At 36.9% G+C, this 18429-nt stretch overlaps 1 protein-coding gene across 1 annotated transcript in view; it reads left to right on the plus strand.

The window, feature by feature from the left end:
* Positions 1-9610, plus strand: part of LOC145981680 (eclosion hormone-like) — a 38317-nt gene extending 28707 nt beyond the window's left edge. Inside the window, exon 3 of the mRNA XM_083115065.1 lies at positions 7769-9610. Within this exon, the coding sequence (XP_082971191.1) occupies positions 7769-7913 (145 nt within the window). The 3' untranslated portion in view covers positions 7914-9610. The remainder of the gene's footprint in view (positions 1-7768) is intronic.
* Positions 9611-18429: the final 8819 nt, after the last annotated feature.

The following is an 18429-nucleotide window of genomic DNA, read 5'->3' on the forward strand; positions in this document are numbered from 1 at the left end:
AATCTTGCCGGAAATGGTCCGTGGGGCTATCGTGAATGGTTTTTGGGGCTTTCGTGAATGGTTTTTTTGGGGCTATCCGTCAATGGTTTGTGATGACATAATGAACACTAAAGTAGGTATTTTTCGGTTAAGAAGATTGAAACACTGCATACCCACTCCAAATCGACAAAACACAAGCACGATGTGCGATGATTCATGACGAGTGCACGCCATATTGTATGTTACCCAAGCGGAACAAGGAGGACAAATAATGACTCGTAATATGAAAAGTTGACACTATTTTATGGCAAGAGGCATAAATTCGCCTCAAAGAATCTTCTGCAATGCAGAATATGTAAGTATCAATGCTAAAATGAACGAAATAAACGAGTGAGAGGTGTTCGGGCTATATCGCATAATTACCATATGCCCCTCCACCTGGTATCAAACCCGGGACGACGTGACCACTACGCCGTTAGATAGGCCCGGGCTCTTGTTCGTGAATGTACTGCTTCCTCCAATACGACGCTGTAAAGTAGCAATCACACAAAAAAGAATGTGCGACTTGGAAACAGTTAAAACAGGATGAAACAGCTAGTGATTTGAAGAAATCGTGATTTGTTTCTCGCTCTGCGGAGAAAGGGTCGGATGCACTTTTTTTCAATCTACTTATCTCCCCCTCATGTCCCTGCACCTCTCGCCGCCTTGCAGTAATTGGTTTCGGCCTAAATGTTTTTCTTTCTGACGTCACGAAAGGAAAACTCCAGCGACCTCAAGCAAGGACGTCGTATTGGCCATCAACCTCATACAAAGTCTTCCAAGAAATGAACGCCACCTTCAGCCATCCGAAAAAAAAACGATTGACAATAATATTATTCCTTTTCGCCTTCTTTCCTGGTTTGTAAATGCGCAGCAATTGGACGTCACAATCCTAAGGTAAGGAATTGATGATCACTTTTCCACCAGCAACACTGACTGCACTTGCTTTGGTTTGACTGTATTCACTCTGAGCAATTTGACGTATGCAGGATTTTACCAGGGTTGTTCAAGATACATTGTTTCATTGGTAAAAGGTTCCTGGACCGAATTTAAATTCATCCGGAAAAATGGTTCCTGGACCGAATTTAAATTCATCCGGAAAAATTGTTCCTGGACCGAATTTAAATTCATCCGGAAAATGGTTCCTGGACCGAATTTAAATTCATCCGGAAAAATGGTTCCTGGACCGAATTTAAATTGATCCCGAGAAAAGGTTCCTTGAACCAAATTGAAACACTTTACAGATAAAAAGTTCATTTACGGTCTAGAACCCGTTTACGCTTGCTGATTCTCTCTCCTGGACCGGAATTGAATTTATTTAAAATTCCTTGACCTGTATCGACCCTGGATTTTACCTGCTGCTTTCAGAAACCCTTTGATCAAGTCCCGGGGTTAATCGTTGTAGGAGACTGGCTGCTGCAATGGGAAGAAAGTAAGAAGTTGAAATCCAGTTGCGTCTCTTTTTCCACCTTTCTGACTTTCACGATATTTCTGAGACATCAGTTGAAGCTGTCATTTCATAGTGAGACAATGAAGGACCTCGAAATCGTTTCTCAATGGGGCAAGGAGCGTATTCATCAGCTCTGATCCAATTTTAAACTGTAGGTCTAGTCCCGATTAGCTTGAACCTTAACCGATTTGAAGACGCATTTAAAATGTAGTTTGTAAAGTACATATATATATATATGGGGGGAAGTTCATGTAAGCTAATTCGAGTGGTGAATATGTACCGATATTTTATTACGAATAGCTAGGGTCAAGTGCCCATATTTCGGATACTTAATTTCAAATTAGATTTTCAGTACCTAAATGTAAACAAAATAAGCCATAAATGTGTTGATAAAAATTGAACATATATTTATTAACGTTTCTGAAAGTTATATTAACTTTTATAAGAAATACTTGGTATATTTTATGAAACAAAGAATTGTATCCATATTTTTAGTCTGACAAAAAGGTTGCCTAATGTCGGATAGGGTATTTCCTAATTTCGGATAGGGTTACTAATGAGTATTTGGAAAGGGTGCACAATTTCGGATAGTCGAAATTAGGTACCCGTGTAGCATCCGAAATTAGGAAACCCAGTCGCATATTCAATATGGCGATTCTGTGCGTTCCCCCTCTGAAATAATGTGACTGAAACTACGTAATAATGTTTGCTGAATCTCTCAAGATTATATAAGATTTAGACAGAAGTGTGTAAATACTAACCTTCCAGTTGTAGGCCTTAAGTTTGGATGGTGAAATATTACATCAAAACTCCGGAAAAGTCAGAAATATCAGCCACACACTAAAGAAACATTGCTCAAGGTCACGCACAAGGGTGAAACTTTGGGACGAAGTAGCGTGTTAGTTGGCACTATCTGCACTTCGGCGCTGCTGTTCTAAGGTGGAAATTTCTTGGTATCCGAAATTAGGAACCTATCCGAAATATGGGCACTTGACCCTACTATCATTGTTTTCTGTGATTTACAGGCTGTAAGTTGCAGAAATTAATTGCCATGTTCAACAAAATAACGAATGCTTTCACCAGAACATTAAAATCACATTGACGTCGTAACAAGAGTGTGTACGGGACGGCAAAAAGTCGAGAAGTGTTCATCAAAAAAGTGATAGATAGTTATTTCTCCGCTCACACTTGCCATTCAAGCAAGTCAGTCTATCTGTAACCTGGCGTCTAATTTACATTCCAGGCTGTAATTATCATGTTCACATTACTTTATTCGATAATTTCTTCCATTGTTCACTCTTGCTTCTTAGGTTATAACTTGAGTTCGGTTATATCCCTAAGCTTTTTTCTCGTCATTGTTGAGAATTTATATCCCATCATTTCACTTTCTATCATAATTTAATTTCATGGAAATGAAACAAGGCGAAAATCTGTACTAAAATCTGATCTTTTTTTATGATTTGTAAAATAATAACAACAATAAGAACAATAACAATAAAGGTTTATGTGACTAAAGGGCAAGATATGAACTCTTACTCTCCCCCCCCCCCCCCCCGCTGAGAAAAATCCCGAGGGCAGCATTGTGGGTTGCTGAGACAAACTTAGCACTAACATAATAGGCTAACATCCTCCTAAATGGAAATTGTAAACACAACATATGCTTTTTACAACTATTCACTGTTTAAAACTGAAACCGGATTTTTCTTCATTATCATCATGACGTTGTGAATGTGTGTAGATGTTTGGAAAATCCAGGATATTAACTGACGGTTCTTTGCCAGTCATAAAAACAGGGGAGGTAATTGCTACTTGTTTATACGAACTTGTAGAAACCCTTTGAAAAGCTACTGCGCAATTGAGCGCTCACTGATCTTTAGCATCTGTGGGCGAACTAGGAAGACATTTCGAACGTGCCACTTGTGGCGTCTTCCAACTGAGGCGATCACGCCATACGAATTGCAGGAAGGTCTGGCCACATTCGAGCGATCTTATTGGTTGACGAGGAAGGTGTGTTTCAGGGGAAGGGAAGACAAAGTTATAGAAGGAATGTTATGCAGTGGAGAAAACAAGCAAACAAATAAAGTTGATTCTGCGACAAAACAATTCGTGTTTTGGAATTCCGTTGCATGCCCTTGTTTCAAGACTGACGCAATACTTTTTTTGCCGAAAGCAAAGAAAATGAAAAGAATCATCAAAGATGATTCATTGTATGTACTACGCAGTTTCTTGATTACCGCTGCAGTTTCCTTTGATTTTCTCCAAACAAGAGTAAATCATGTGATACATCATTGTAATGTTTCTACGCAATATGATATCACACTCACAGTCACATATCATCATCTTATTGCAGTTATTGTCTTTTCTTCGCATGCACACGAGATATGCTACGTTCAAACTCAGTTTTCCACCTTTGCAACACATATCTTGTTCGGGAAAAGCCACATAAGTCACAAACTGCGATTATCTTTTTGCCTCTATTTAAGTCACACTGAATCAATTAAAGAAAATATTATACTGTGCATGTGTAAAGCTTGTCAACAGTGTGTATCATGTCCGTAATGTTTGCTATTAAAAGAATAAACATAAATAACTGGTGTAAAATTGACTTCATTTTTATTTTTTAATTTGGTTCTTTTTCCCGAACAGCCTAGATATTTTACCGTGATGCGGATATCGTGTTGTGATTCGTAACCTACAAGTGATGACGTTGCAAAGAAACGAAAAATATGCACAGACTTTATTGGCGTCGGAAGTGGAGGGGGGGGGGGTCGAACTGGTCCGTCAACTCTGATGGAAATCTACATGGTTCATTTCAAGTTACAAAAATCAGATACTTTGTCATGTGTATCGTTAATTGAGGAAAGAAAGTTCAGTTGGGAGTAACGAAGAAAAATACGTTAAAGAAAAAAAAAAGTTTAAAATACAAGAATCAGGGTTTCAGTTTCCAAACATCCCAAAATTAGAGTTTTGTATGGAAGTTCACACAACATAAACACTATGACTAAAATTTCTCCCAAACTTTTAAAGCTATCCTTTAACGAGGCGTGTCCGTGTTAATAACAAAGTGGAACAACTATGTACGCACTAATTGCGTGAAATATAAAAATATTATTACAGTAAAAAACAGTTGTGCTGTATATGTACTTTTCTGGTGGATAGAGTCGATAGTTTCCCCAAGTATACGAGAATGCATTTTGAATAAAAATTGTATATTATTATTTATGATAGTTATTATTTTGTAATAATAGTCATGGTCATCAAGGAGCATGATAATTATTTTTGTTATTCTTTATGCAATTCGAATTCTATGAATGACCTCCCTACAAAAATTGCTGGCGACGCTCATGGCAGGCTGAAGACATTTCAGTTTGAAGCAATATTATTGAACAACTTGCAACCAGAGTCGTAGCTACGAGAGGGAAAGGGGGGCAAAGTAGAGGTTGGTCAGTGCAGAGGCCAAGAGAGGTCGAACGTGCAGAAAGCATGGTTGTTAAAGGTCCAGGAACCCATACAATCTGATGAGTTCTATTGGGTTGCGCTGCAGGACCGGAACATTTTCTCTTGCACAATTTAAATTCGGTACACGTTGCGTAGTTTCATTGAAGAAACGTTTCTGAACGGTATTTAAATTTATCCGGAAAAAAGTTCCTAGACCATATTTAAATTCATCCGGAAGAAAATGTTCCTGGACCGGATTTAAATTCAGCCGAAAAAAAATATTCCTGGGCCGTATTTAAAGTCATCTGGAAAAAAGTTCCCGGACCGAATTTAAATTCAGCCGAAAAAAAGGTTCCTGGACCGAATTTCAATTCAGCCGAAAAAAAGGTTCCTGGACCGAATTTCAATTCCGCCGGAAGAAAGGTTCCTGAACCGTATTTAAAGTCATCCGGAAAAAAAGTTACTGGACCGAATTTATATATTTTCCAGGTAAGAAGGTTCTTCATATCTGTATCGGCCGAGTAAAGTATCTGTTGGAATTCATCTACCGATACCAGCCGATACTTCTCGGACAAAATAGTCTTTCACGGGATCCTCAAAAATGTCACTCGATACTTTCAAGGAGTCTAATTATCCTGGAAATTATGCAAAATTCAAACTTTTATTTTTATTTTGCAAACAATTTTGCATGAAAAACTATATTTTGTGATTACATAATAGGTAGCCTATATATTTTCATATTTTGATGAAATTCTTGAATTCTAAAGCAAATTTCTTGGTAAATTGATGCATATAATTTAAGTGTAATACTTACACTCTAAAATTAATCAATATTTTAAACAACTTTTAATTATTAAAATTTTCAAGTATATCAATATCGGTTCAAAGTAGTGTTGCCCACGAGACGAGACTTAGGCCTGTCTCGTCTCGTGGAAATGCTGTCTCGTCTCGAATTTTTAAAAGCCTGTCCCGTCTCGTCCCGTGGACAACACTGGTTCAAAGTGGCATCGACTCAGTCTTAGTTCTTTACGGTCCGGAATCCATTTACGCTTGCTTATTTCTCCCGGACCGGAATTGAATTTATGTACATTTCCTGGACTTTAACAACACTGGCAGAAAAAGAAAAAGTTAAAATAACATTAAACGTCTCGCAATGTAACCATTTCTTCATCATGGAGTGACACTCGGTCCCCTCCCCCAAAAATTCAGGTTTATAAAAATTTACAGTTAATGGTACTTTTGCTTACCTCCTGGAACCTGAGAAGCAAGGTAACGAGTAATATTTATTATTTTGTAAATGTAACAGCTATTTATCAAAAAGTTCTGGGTGAATTTTATATGCACTAAAAAATTGTTGATTCTGCCCCCCAAAGTTGTTCCAAGTTACACCTAGGATTTCTATAACTTTCAAATCAAGTTTATGCTTACTGCTTACAAGCAGCTGTTACAATTTCGCCCCCTTTGTTAAAAAAATCAAAATTCACCATGCGAATATTTTTGGACTTTTACAACTTTATTGAGGCTGGTAAAAACAAACTCTCCACCAATTTTCAGATTTACACTATTTTCTCATTTCTGTTGTCTAAAATGACTGGATTATATTATTGATGGGACAGCAGAATGAAATTCAATTCAACCTTTTTAAGAAGCTTTCTCCAAGTACCCCCCCCTCCTTCCTCCTCTCTCTCTCTCTTATTTACGAAATGTGGATGGAGACAATGAGAACCAGCACGTTACATCACGGAAACTTTCCAACTTTCAATCAGATGATTCACGACACATGTTTTCACGTCTGTACCAACAAGCTTTCGACAAGACGAGAAACCCCTAATGGACATGTAGAAACGAAATGATTTTCTTTTTAAATCTGGTATCGTACGACGCCACTAGAAAGCTTATTTATTGCTACGTCATGAGTCGTATGATTGCTTGAGGTGGTAAGAAACGTGGTCAGGTAACTGTGGTTCCACAATTTGCCTTATACTGTAGAATCCATTTCTACTTGTTTCTTTCAAGTTCCCTCTTTTTCATGTTGAAGAGAATGACCCATCACTTCAAAAAGACACAGTTTATAAAAAAATGCTAAGAAAGATTCTGTAAATATGCTATGGTCGTATTTTAATTTAGATTATACTTATATTAGAAATTTCTTACTGCTGATTCTAGTAGTGCTAATTTAAAATAAATTTAGAGGTAAAATTGACTAAACGATATTTCATATTACTTCGTTGAAATATTTTAAGTAGGAGGAAGAAAGTTACTTGGCATCAAAGTTAGAGCCTACGAGTAATTATTATTACACTTGCTCATTTATTATTTTCCTAGTATTTATTGATAATATGCATTGTCGTTACTACAACTTTTATTACTAATAGTAGTACATGTGTATGTCTTATTTCTTTGTCCTCATTGCAATAGTATAAAACAGATTTATTTCTGTTTCATTTATTCAACACTATGAAACTCACAGCGCATAGAGAACATTAAAGCAAATAACTTTTCTCTGGCAGCCAATCCAACTGCCAGCTGACCAAAATGCTACCGTATAAAGTGAAAAATCTTATGGCATTTTAGATAAGATTAAATCTGTTTCATGGCATTTCTCAAGGATACAATCGGTCCTATTTCCGTAGCATAACCAATCAGAAGCGACATCTACCAGAAGGTTATGAGTGCAGATGTAATGGCGTCTTCATATTTTCAAAAGCCGATAACTATTCCGTGTAAAGTATTGCCTGCTATAAAAAAAATGCTGTAAGATTTTTGGAAGCAGTTATGCTAGTAAAAATGCCAAGAGAAATTATTCCGTCTAAAGCGGTCTTTAGTTTAGTAGATGATAAATGTTGTTTAATTTCTTTTCAGGAACTGTGGCCAATGTAAGGAAATGTTTGGAGACTACTTCCATGGCCAAGCCTGTGCAGAATCCTGCCTAGCCACGGCGGGGCTGACTGCACCTGACTGCAACAACCCATCCACACTGCAGAGGTTCCTCAAAAGATACAAGTAAAGCACAAGACTGCATCCGTCCGTAACAAGAAACTGTTGCCAGCCCGAAAGAAGAAAAGTCAAATCCGCCATAACTATTTCCTCCGAATTTAACTAAGACCCACCGCTACAAGAACAAATAATATAAATTGTGCCATGTGGCCTCGTATAGTCATTTTTGGGCGATTTGTAGACATACAAGTAAAATTATCCGCAAATATATAACTATGATTGCTTAGTGTTATTTGGCATACAACAGAACTATTTCAGTAGGCTTACCTGGTAACACTGACAACAGGAGGAGCCGAACAAACAAAATAATGAGAGATGATGTTGAAAAGGAATAAGCGTGCAACCCATGAAAATATTGACATTCTATCAAAGTAATATTACTGTTAGGCTGCAAAGAAATATATCTACATATTTAATGACTCTCTTTTCTCGAAATATAACTTTTCATCTAACACTTGAAAGTATATTCTTATTTTTCTTGACGCAGTTATTGTACACGATTTGTTCAAGCAACTGAGTAATGATTAAGAATATGGGCACAGCGTTTGGAATATCAAAATCTGACTGAATCCATTAATAATTCTCTGTATGCTCAATGCCGACCCACTACACTGTAACAACACATTCTAAATAACACCACAGAACAGAAAACTAAATAACAACAAATATGCATTTGGAACATTTTGTCGCAGGACAATTATCTTTCAGAAAGAGAGCTTTGCTACAGATAAGAGACAAAATATTTTCCTTTTGTTGGGTAGCGGACACTTGAGACAATATTTATATCATTTTTCTATATTCTCTTGCTGTTTGCGAGTGTAAATTTTAAGAATTACATTTTCTCAAAGTCATGGACGCATAAATTTTTGCATGAACGATAAATTCTATTCTCGCCCCGAGTTCTAAACCTCTAGCTACGGCCCTGAACACTTAAAAAATCTTATCTGCATCAAAAAGTTCAAGGAGGAATGTATAGAATTTATAACAAACGCAAACGCTTGATTCAAAGAATATTCATGACATGGAAACTTTCTTCTTTCATTGTTTCGAACAATCTACTTGATATCACACACGTAAACTATTGACCGTTCACTACTTAACTCAACTGTAAGTTATTGACTGGACAGTTCTGCAAGCGATCTTAAAACTTGATTTTATGCTTTGTTCGGGGACTCTTCACCTAACCTACAAACATATTTTCCGTGTGGCAAATTAATTTCATTATGTGGTTACGTGAGAAGAATGGGCAGGTCAAACAGTTGTCAAAGTTTGATTTAAGTCCACTTTATCCTCATATAAGCTAGTGCAGATTGGACATACAGTTCAAAGTTAGGTTTTCGCCCCATTTTTGCCAATTGGTGTATCGAAAGGAGGGCCTTGAGTATAATATTCACTTCTCGCGGTCCCAGACAGTGAATAAAATGCAGTGTCTCTCCACTTGTTTGCAGAACTGTTATGGGAATATTTTTCTCTGAAATTATTACAAGTAGAATCACTCAGTTTTTGAAGTCTTGGATGCCAAGTAACACTATGTAAGCATACACACGCCCATACTTATGGAGTATGACACCAAATCATCAAAAAACGAACCACGTGACACAACTGATTTACCCACTTACTTTTAACTTTCTTCCTACCACTTCTGAAACCAGTGTGCCGATCGAAATTATGTTCTTCTGGTATGAAATAAAAGTTTAATTTATTGTACGTGCTGTTAGTATTTTCTGCTAATTTATTGTACCCCAATAAATAATACATGTACCGAGTGGTCAAAATTCAAGTTATCTACCCAAGAGCCCTCTGGTGTATGTTCGGAACAAAAATGAGTTGAAACTTGGTTAGAGACTATGGGAACCATGGGGAAGCGAATGATGATGAAAAACTAATTTAAATTTTCACCATCAGGTTCACACATTTGGATACACTTATCTTTAAGTTAGACAAAAAATCTGTTGACACCACGAATTTGAAATACTATTAATATTAGCTACGGTTCGAGGTTCGATTGTAAATGTAGTTGCGTACAAATGTACGATATATTGTAGTCCATGTGACAGTGACGTCATATTCCTCGGTCCGTATGGCTACGCCTCGGCCATTGTGAGCCCTGGGTTTTCATTATGGGTACACGCACATACACACACGGCATTGTAGGTACATAGCTCAAGAATGGGAAGAGTTTAAGTTTTCAGGAACCAAGAATAAAAAAATATATATTATTATTACTGCTAAGCATATTTTCAGTAGGCATGTCTTCGAAACACTTTGAATCTAAATACAGTAAAACCTCGTTAATCTGGACTAATGGGGGGATAAGTCGACTGGTTTAACGAAAGTCTGGATTAACTGAAATAACCTAAAAGAACAGTAGAAAGTGCATTAAAACTCCGTTTATAGCAACAAAACACGTTTATTATGGTGTATTTAAAAGGCATAGACGTAAATACACTGTACAGTACAGTACAAAGTCTGCGGGAAACAGAATTTCATCAGTGGTTGACTGCCATTTCTTTGGGAAGTTCTCTTGTTGACTTCTAGCCACACTTAAAACCTTGCATTTTTTAATTTTGCCTGTCCGGATTAAGCGAAGCCCGGCTTATCGGTGTCCGGATTAACGAGTTTTTACTGTATTACTTTCAACCATGTTAATGTTATTGCAAATTAGATTATATTTTGATCATTTAAATGAATATACAGTTAGTTTCGTAATTTTAAACACATAAATTGTCAATATGCAAATGTTTATACAATCAATAGTTCAATTTAAATTCGTGGTGTCATACAATCAATTTGAAAACAATACAGGTTCTTTGTTGCATCGATATTTCACATGCAGCTTGTAGCAAGTTCATCTACCCCATAACAGCATATTAAAAAAATATTGGGTGTTTATAAGGCAAGAAATCCTGGCATACAAAACACAGCATAGTTATGAAATAAATATGTCCAGATGGTAAAATAAGTACTAAAATCGGAAAAGGCAATTCCTAAGTTCTAAAGTAATGATCAGTTTTCAAATATCACTCTCCAATTTCTTAGTTTCGTTTATTTACTATATATAATTAAGGCAAAATGTTTAATGAACCGATGGAACATGGTTTGGACCCGTTAAACCCCACGGGCATGCACATACACAAATGCGTGTGTCTGTTAATCATCTTGTTGGAATAAGCATATTATTTTACAGTTTTCAGATATATTCTTTCGGATATAGTTGCAAAGCGATTACTTTATGTGTCTTCACTTTATTTACAGATAGGTTGCTCACCATAATTATTATTTCTTTTAACAAAGAGCAATCTGAAGCAAGGAAAATACATATTTAGTTTTCACAAAAATATGGAGTTAAATATGGACTTAAAATTGCAAAAAATATTTTTAATAATATAAGATTTCCTGTTTCCAAAACAATTAATAACAAAATGTTGTTGTAAGTGTTCGAACGTAAATTTGCTTCTGTTGTGTCTTAAAAGGGATTTATATTGATAAAAACTGCGTTCAATATCGCAAGAAGTATTTGAAATTTGTCAGTTATTCGCAAGAAATTCGCTCAACTTTTTCGGTCACACTTGGACATGTTATTGCGCGAAAATGGAGTATATGTTGAGCAATGTTCTGAAATATTGAAATAATAAGTAAAAATAACTAAAATATGTAAAATATGAGCCAACATTAATATATTTAAAAATATTAAAAAAAAATTAATTTTTCGAGTCTACATGACGTGATGTGCAAATATAATACAAAATTTAACTGATTTCAGATTCATACATAAATATGTATTTACATGTAAATCCGTTCCCTGTTATAACAAACTGTTCATTACTTTTCTTCATTAATGAGAATGAGATTTGAAATAGAGGAGCAAACGAATAAATACTGTGTGTGTGACAGAGAGAGAGAGAGAGAGAGAGAGAGAGAGAGAGAAAGTTCGAGAGAGAACAAAAAATAACAAAAGAATGGCTAAAATAATAATACGAACTTGTTCTCGTAGAACAAGAAGACAATGAATAAAAGTTATAAAAACTAAGAACAGAAACTAAGGTACCATGAGAATTTATGCAGCACAAAAAATATTAACCTACAATCATTTTACAACTCTGTGCATTTCCCTGTGCAACTGTGTGGAAAAGTTCCATACCAAGTTTAATCCGTACATCTTACTGAAAGTAACAAGTTTTACATAAAATTATTTAAGTATAAGCAATACATTTCCATGGCAAGTTTCACATAAACAAGCATATAAAATGTGTTTACTTCTCATCTAGCGACAGTACAGAGAATGTATCGAAAAAGGTTTGATTCCTTGAGTTGCGTTGGTGTTTTAAGTCCATTTATGCACAGAAAGGCCAATCGGGACTGGACCTACAGTTTAAGGTGGGATCCACCAAACAAATATGAGCCTCAACCGGGTATCGAACCCGGGACCCCTGGTTACAAGGCGACGACGCTACCACTGCGCAATTACGTTTAACAATCTAACTATAATGACAATTTTTTCGTTAGGTGGACAACAGCGGAAACTGGCGGTCTTTCTCCAGGCATTTTTTTACGGTGTCAACGTACCCCTGCCTCCCTCAAGCGGAGTGGGGGAAGCTCTTCAGCAACGGAATGTAGTGACTGTTTTTAAGTATGTACAATTTCTTATCAGCAAACTCCTTGGTAGAGCGGTTATTAAAAACGACGATACAGTCAGGTTCGAATCCCGGCCTGGGCATGGCTGTGATTTGTCAGTGCCCCCTCATAAATTTCATTACATCACTCTCATCGTCGCGATTAGCCAAAATGGGCAGAAAAGTGAAGTGAAATAAGCCAGGGTTGAAAAAGGTCCAGCAACCCATAAATTCTAACGGGTTCTATTTGGTTTCGCTGCAGGACCGGAAGCGTTTCTCTCGCACAATTTAAATTCGGTCCAAGCTGCGTTTTGTTACATTGAAAAAAGGTTCCTGGACCGTATCTTAATTGATCCGGAAAAAAGTTTCCTGGACCGAATTGAAACACTTTACAGATAAAAAGGTTCTTTACGGTCCAGAACCCATTTACGCTTGCTGATTTTCTCTCCTGGACCGGAATTGAATTTATTTAAATATTCCTGGACCTATAACAACTCTCAAATAAGCTAACTAATAAAATTCTTCTAAAACTGCTTGACTTGAAAAGTGGTGCGTTGCGTATTTAAAAATTAAATGAAAATTATTTAAATTAATTTAAATTTTAAAAATTATAAAGGGAATTAAAATTTCAGTAGCTGTACAACCGAAAAGAGTACAAGCAAAAAGGAAAAGGGAGGAAGATTGATTGATGGGATTTGAACCCGAGTACTCTGGCGTCGTAATGCCGTGCTTGTCACGAGGTCGGCAGAGACATGAGGAGAATAGACAAGAAAGAGAAAATGGGACGAGACAATAATCAGAATGAGATAAAAGATACAATATAAGCAAAGAGAAAGAAAGACAAATATTGAAAACGTACAGAGATATAGAACGTTCGATATAAATCGTATCGAGCACTTCCCTTTAACATAGTTGCTTTGTAATCAAAGGGTAATTGTGTTCAGTTTCGCTTAGCCTGTCTGCGCTCAGAATGGACTTCCACTTTGCAAAACTGATGGTGAAGTATTTTCGATCGAGTTGGAAATTGACACAGAGAAATTAGAAGCATGTTTTGTCTTAGTATATATGCTTACAGGCCGAAACCAAGTGTTAGGTAATAATCAAAATCTAATTATTGATAACAACTCGTTAGAACCAGTTTCCAAACTCAAGTACTTATGAGTAATACTAACAAATGAAAATTATATTAAAGAGAAAATAAAAAGCAGACTTAATTCAGGAAATGCATGTTACTTTTCTCTTCTCGTTTAATATCTAAGAAACTAAAAGTTAAAATATACAAAACAGTAATTTTGCCTGTATTATTATATGGGTGTGAAACTTGGTCCCTTACATTGAAAAAGGAACATAAATTGAGAGTAATTGAAAATAAGATCCTTAGGAAAATCTTTGGACCTAAAAGGGATGAGGAGACAGGTGAGTGGAGAAGGTTACATCATTTAGAACTATATAATTTGTAGTCATGTCCAGATATTATTAGAATGATTAAATCAAGAAGATTAAGGTGGGCAGGCCATGTGGCACGAATGGGAGAGGAAAGAAGAGTTTACAGGATTCTTGTTGGGAAACCTGATGGTAAGAGACCAGTAGGAAGACCAAGACCAAGATGGAGGGATAACATTGAGATGGACCTAAAGGAAATGGGTAGGGATGGAAAAGAGTATGTAGATCTTGCTTAGGATAGGGACAGATGGAAAGCCTGTGTTGCTGCAGCCATGAACCTTCGGGTTTAAGAAGGCTAGAGAGAGAGGTAGTTAGTTAATGTTTTGTCTTAGTGCAGTTTCACTAAGCATCGAGACATTTATGACCTGAAATATTTTGCTTCTATTATGTCATCGCCGCTTAGGGGGATGGTTATCAGAAGAAAGTGACGAAGGGACACAAACACCCAGTCTCAACCAGGACTTGCACTCGGAACCCACAGTGGCGATATCGTGAGTCGACCGCATATCCAATACCCCCCCCCTCAATTTTCCAAATCTCACAAACTTTTCAAAAATTGTCATTTTCTCTCTAATTTACCCTTACACCACTGGCGTACGCAGGGAGGAGCTGATGGAACCGTAGCCCTTCCAGAAGTATTGAGAAAAACGAAATTTTCAAATTAAAGCAGTAAAAAGCAATGTGATGAATGCAAACCCCCCTAAAATGACGCCGAGTTCAATTTTTATCTTTGAACAACTATTAAAATGAAGGTTAAACATGGAAATTACGAAATATTTTATAGTGCATCTCCCCCCTACCCACCTCCGTTCAGAACGCAGCTGTGTAATATCAACCTTTATAATTCCAGCCGATCCGGAAAGAAATCCTGCCTACTCTAGTGCCCTATACAACCATAATGATCTCATGCCCTCCTAGATGCACATAGGAAACTTGGTACCGCATGTCTCAGCCGATTACAAGCACTATGAACAGTACTTTTGGACGAATCACAAAAGAGAGATGCACCTATACCCTGTACCAACTAACTGTAGAGCAGGCGAACGCGAACAAGTATCTGCGCAAGTAGTGACGCGAGCCGGCTCCACCAATGAACAGCGAGAGAAACGGGATTGCACAATGGGCGACTGGAGTTACCCGATTTCATGCTTCGCTCTGGAAGCGTTGCAAACTATTGAAAGCGACAATACCGTACGCATGGCAAACGGACTGTATTTTTGCCTCCAAATCCGTACGCTTGGCTTAAGAATTTCTTAGGGAAATATTGGGGATAGAACAGCAAGTGCAAATTTGATAAGCCGTGCATTTAGCGTACAGATTAAGGTCTGGACCGTACGTCCGTACATGCCATGAAATTTCCGTACATGTAGTCCGGAATGTACGGTTTGCAACGCCGCGCTTTCACCACCCGATTTCCCTCCTTCTCCTCTGCTGCTATGCTCGGCCCTGCTCCACAGTTAGCTGGGACAAGGTATAGTATGCACCCTTTATAACACAATAGGCAAAACCGAACTGAGCCTGCAGTTAGGCGTTGGCGGGTTCGATACCCGGAGCGCTTTAGAATACTGGAAGCAAGTTTGAAGCTTTGGAGAAAGTAATTAGCATAATTAGAAGCTTCACGAAGAATCACTTACGGCATAAATTATGATTTGAAGAATGGCAACCAACAAACAGTCGTTTCTATTTGGTCGTTTAAGACACAGAGTTCCAGCAGATTTCCGTGCAAGGCTCTAAGGGAGTTTCGTGCTTGAGACAAGATATTACGTAATCAGCTGTTGGAAGGACTTAGGCCAAATCCCTAAATCTGACCCACCTAACATAAAAATCACTAAAAACGCACTAAACCTCTGAAGTAAGTATTGATAGACATAAATACAAATCGGACCATGTAAAAAATGCCGTTGTACGGTGATTAATTCGGAAATAAAAATCGGAACTTGGACCGGGTTGAGGAGGGCCAGAACCACTACACTGAAATTAAATAGTGAAAATAATGAAATGGCATACTACAATTAAATTAAATTAAAATATATATATATTTCCGCCGAACTTATTGGGAGATTATATTGGGATCATACGACTTTGAATGACAGTACCAGAGAAGATTCATACAATATTTATTACTACTTATAATAATATGCATAAAATATTACCAGGAGCTTTACTTTTCATCAACTGGATCTAACATCCTTTTTTGATAAATTTTAAATTTAAATTTTTAAATTCTTTATCTATTTGGCATTAATTTCCTTGCCAGGGGAGTTATTTTTTTACAAATGTTGCCAATCTTAGCTATATGTAATCTAGATAATGAATACGTGCTGATATATCACTATCCTTATGACATGTTTCCACCTATTCATGTAATAAAAATATATTACTTAATTTGAATATTTTAATGAATGCAATTAATTTAACGAACTTAATTGTTTTAATTCGAACATTATTATTTTGAGATATTTGGCTCAGAACACCCCCCCCCCCCCACCCAGAAATATATTTCTAGATACGTGCCTGGCAGGCAGATGTAGGTTACTACTAATTACACAAGGGTTGATGGCGAATGGGCCGAAAATCGACTACTTTTATCAGTAGAACCCGGATGTATGTAATTACATATTCTATTCCTTTCTTGATACATACTCTGAACAGGAAAATGTCAACGGATTATATGACCGACATGATTTTGCATAGGTTTTATGTTACATATTTTTACATATTTGCCAGGATATTACATATATTACATGTTTGCTAATTTACTTTACATAAATCAACATTTTCGGTAATTTTTTCCTATCTTGATCCTTTTCCTATATTTTCGATCTCTGAAACACGATGAAGAAATGTTGTAGCTCATGTGATGTCATATTTTCTAATCAATGAGATTCTTAGTGCTTAAGGTTACCTAAAATTGACTGCCAAGTCGAAAGACAGGCTGAAGACAAAAAAAAGAAAACTATTTCTCGAAAGATGCTGACCCGTCCCCTTCTAGTTACATATTCTCGTTTCGCTTTTAGGTTTAGGCAAAGACCCTAGAAACTTGGCATCGGTGGACAAGAAAGCTACTTTCCTGTACGTAGCGAATTGCACAATATGTTCCCTTGTACAAAAAGTACAAAAGTAGCTATGTATTTTCATTTGATTGTTCTTTCTGTAGAAGCTTCTTTTACAATTTGGGTAATTATCTGATAAGGCCCGAACACCTCTCACTCGTTCATTTCGTTAATTTTAGCATTGATACTTACCTATTCTGCATTGTGAAAGATTCTTTAAGGGGAAGTTATGCCTTTTTCCATAAAATAGTGTCAACTTTTCATATTACGAGTCATTGTTTGTCTTCCTTGTTCTGCTTGGGTAACAGACAATATGGCGTGCACTCGTCATGGATCATCGCGCGTCGTGCTTGTGTTTTGTCGATTTTGAGTGGGTATGCAGTGTTTCAATCTTCTTAACCGAAAAATACCTACTTTTGTGTTCATTATGTCATCACAAACCATTGACGGATAGCCCCACGAACCATTGACGGATAGCACCAAAAACCATTCACGATAGCCCCAAAAACCATTGAAGGATAGCCCCAAAAACCATGAAGGATAGCCCCAAAAACCATGGAAGGATAGCCCCAAAAACCATTCACGATAGCCCCACGGACCATTTCCGGCAAAGTTAGCCTAGGTTAGGTTGGGTTGGGTTGGGTTAGGTTAGGTAAGCAGTTAAAAATATCTCGTAAAAAAAAAGGCACGTTTGGAAACACTGGCGAGACCGAGTGACTTTCGACGCTCGCGCCATCTGCACGTACATAATGGAAAGAACGGCATAATGTTACAGAAAATGCAAGTTCCTTACACAAGAAGTGATTATTTCTTGTTCTGCATCATTCTATGGTGAAGTTTTCTGTTTCTGCGAAAGAAAATACCTGCAAGAATGTCGACAATGCAACAGAAACGGATTTCAGTAAGTAGTTTCTCCTGTAAATTTGAAGAAATCCGTTCAGGCGATATCGGATATTTACCACAATTTGTTTCGAAAGTTACAAAGAGCTCTCTTACATATTATATACAGTAACTTGCGATGTGAAAAGTAATTAATTTGAGTTATTGAGTTTATAAATTTCATACAAATTTTAATTTGAGCAACTTATGTCCTTAAAATTATGTTGAATATGTTCAAATAAAATAAATATCTACCACAATACTTGAAATTGCTTGGATACTTGCTTGTTATTAATATTACATATTCTATGATACTAAATACATATCTAGGTTCATATTTTATCAATTATTGATACATAGTTACGTACATATCACCATGAGTTTACGAAGTGTGCTGTTGCTGAAATAACCTCCCCCCTCCTTTCGCCTTCCAGCTACGAAAATTTGCATACAGTTCGCACCAAGGTTATTAGAAGGTTCGCACGGCCTATTTCATTGTCAGCGAGTTGAACCATACTAACACCCTTCACACCTATTC

This window comes from Lepisma saccharinum, chromosome 30 (genome assembly GCF_977018435.1).
Source record: "Lepisma saccharinum chromosome 30, izLepSacc3.1, whole genome shotgun sequence".
NCBI classification, from domain to species: Eukaryota; Metazoa; Arthropoda; class Insecta; order Zygentoma; family Lepismatidae; genus Lepisma; species Lepisma saccharinum.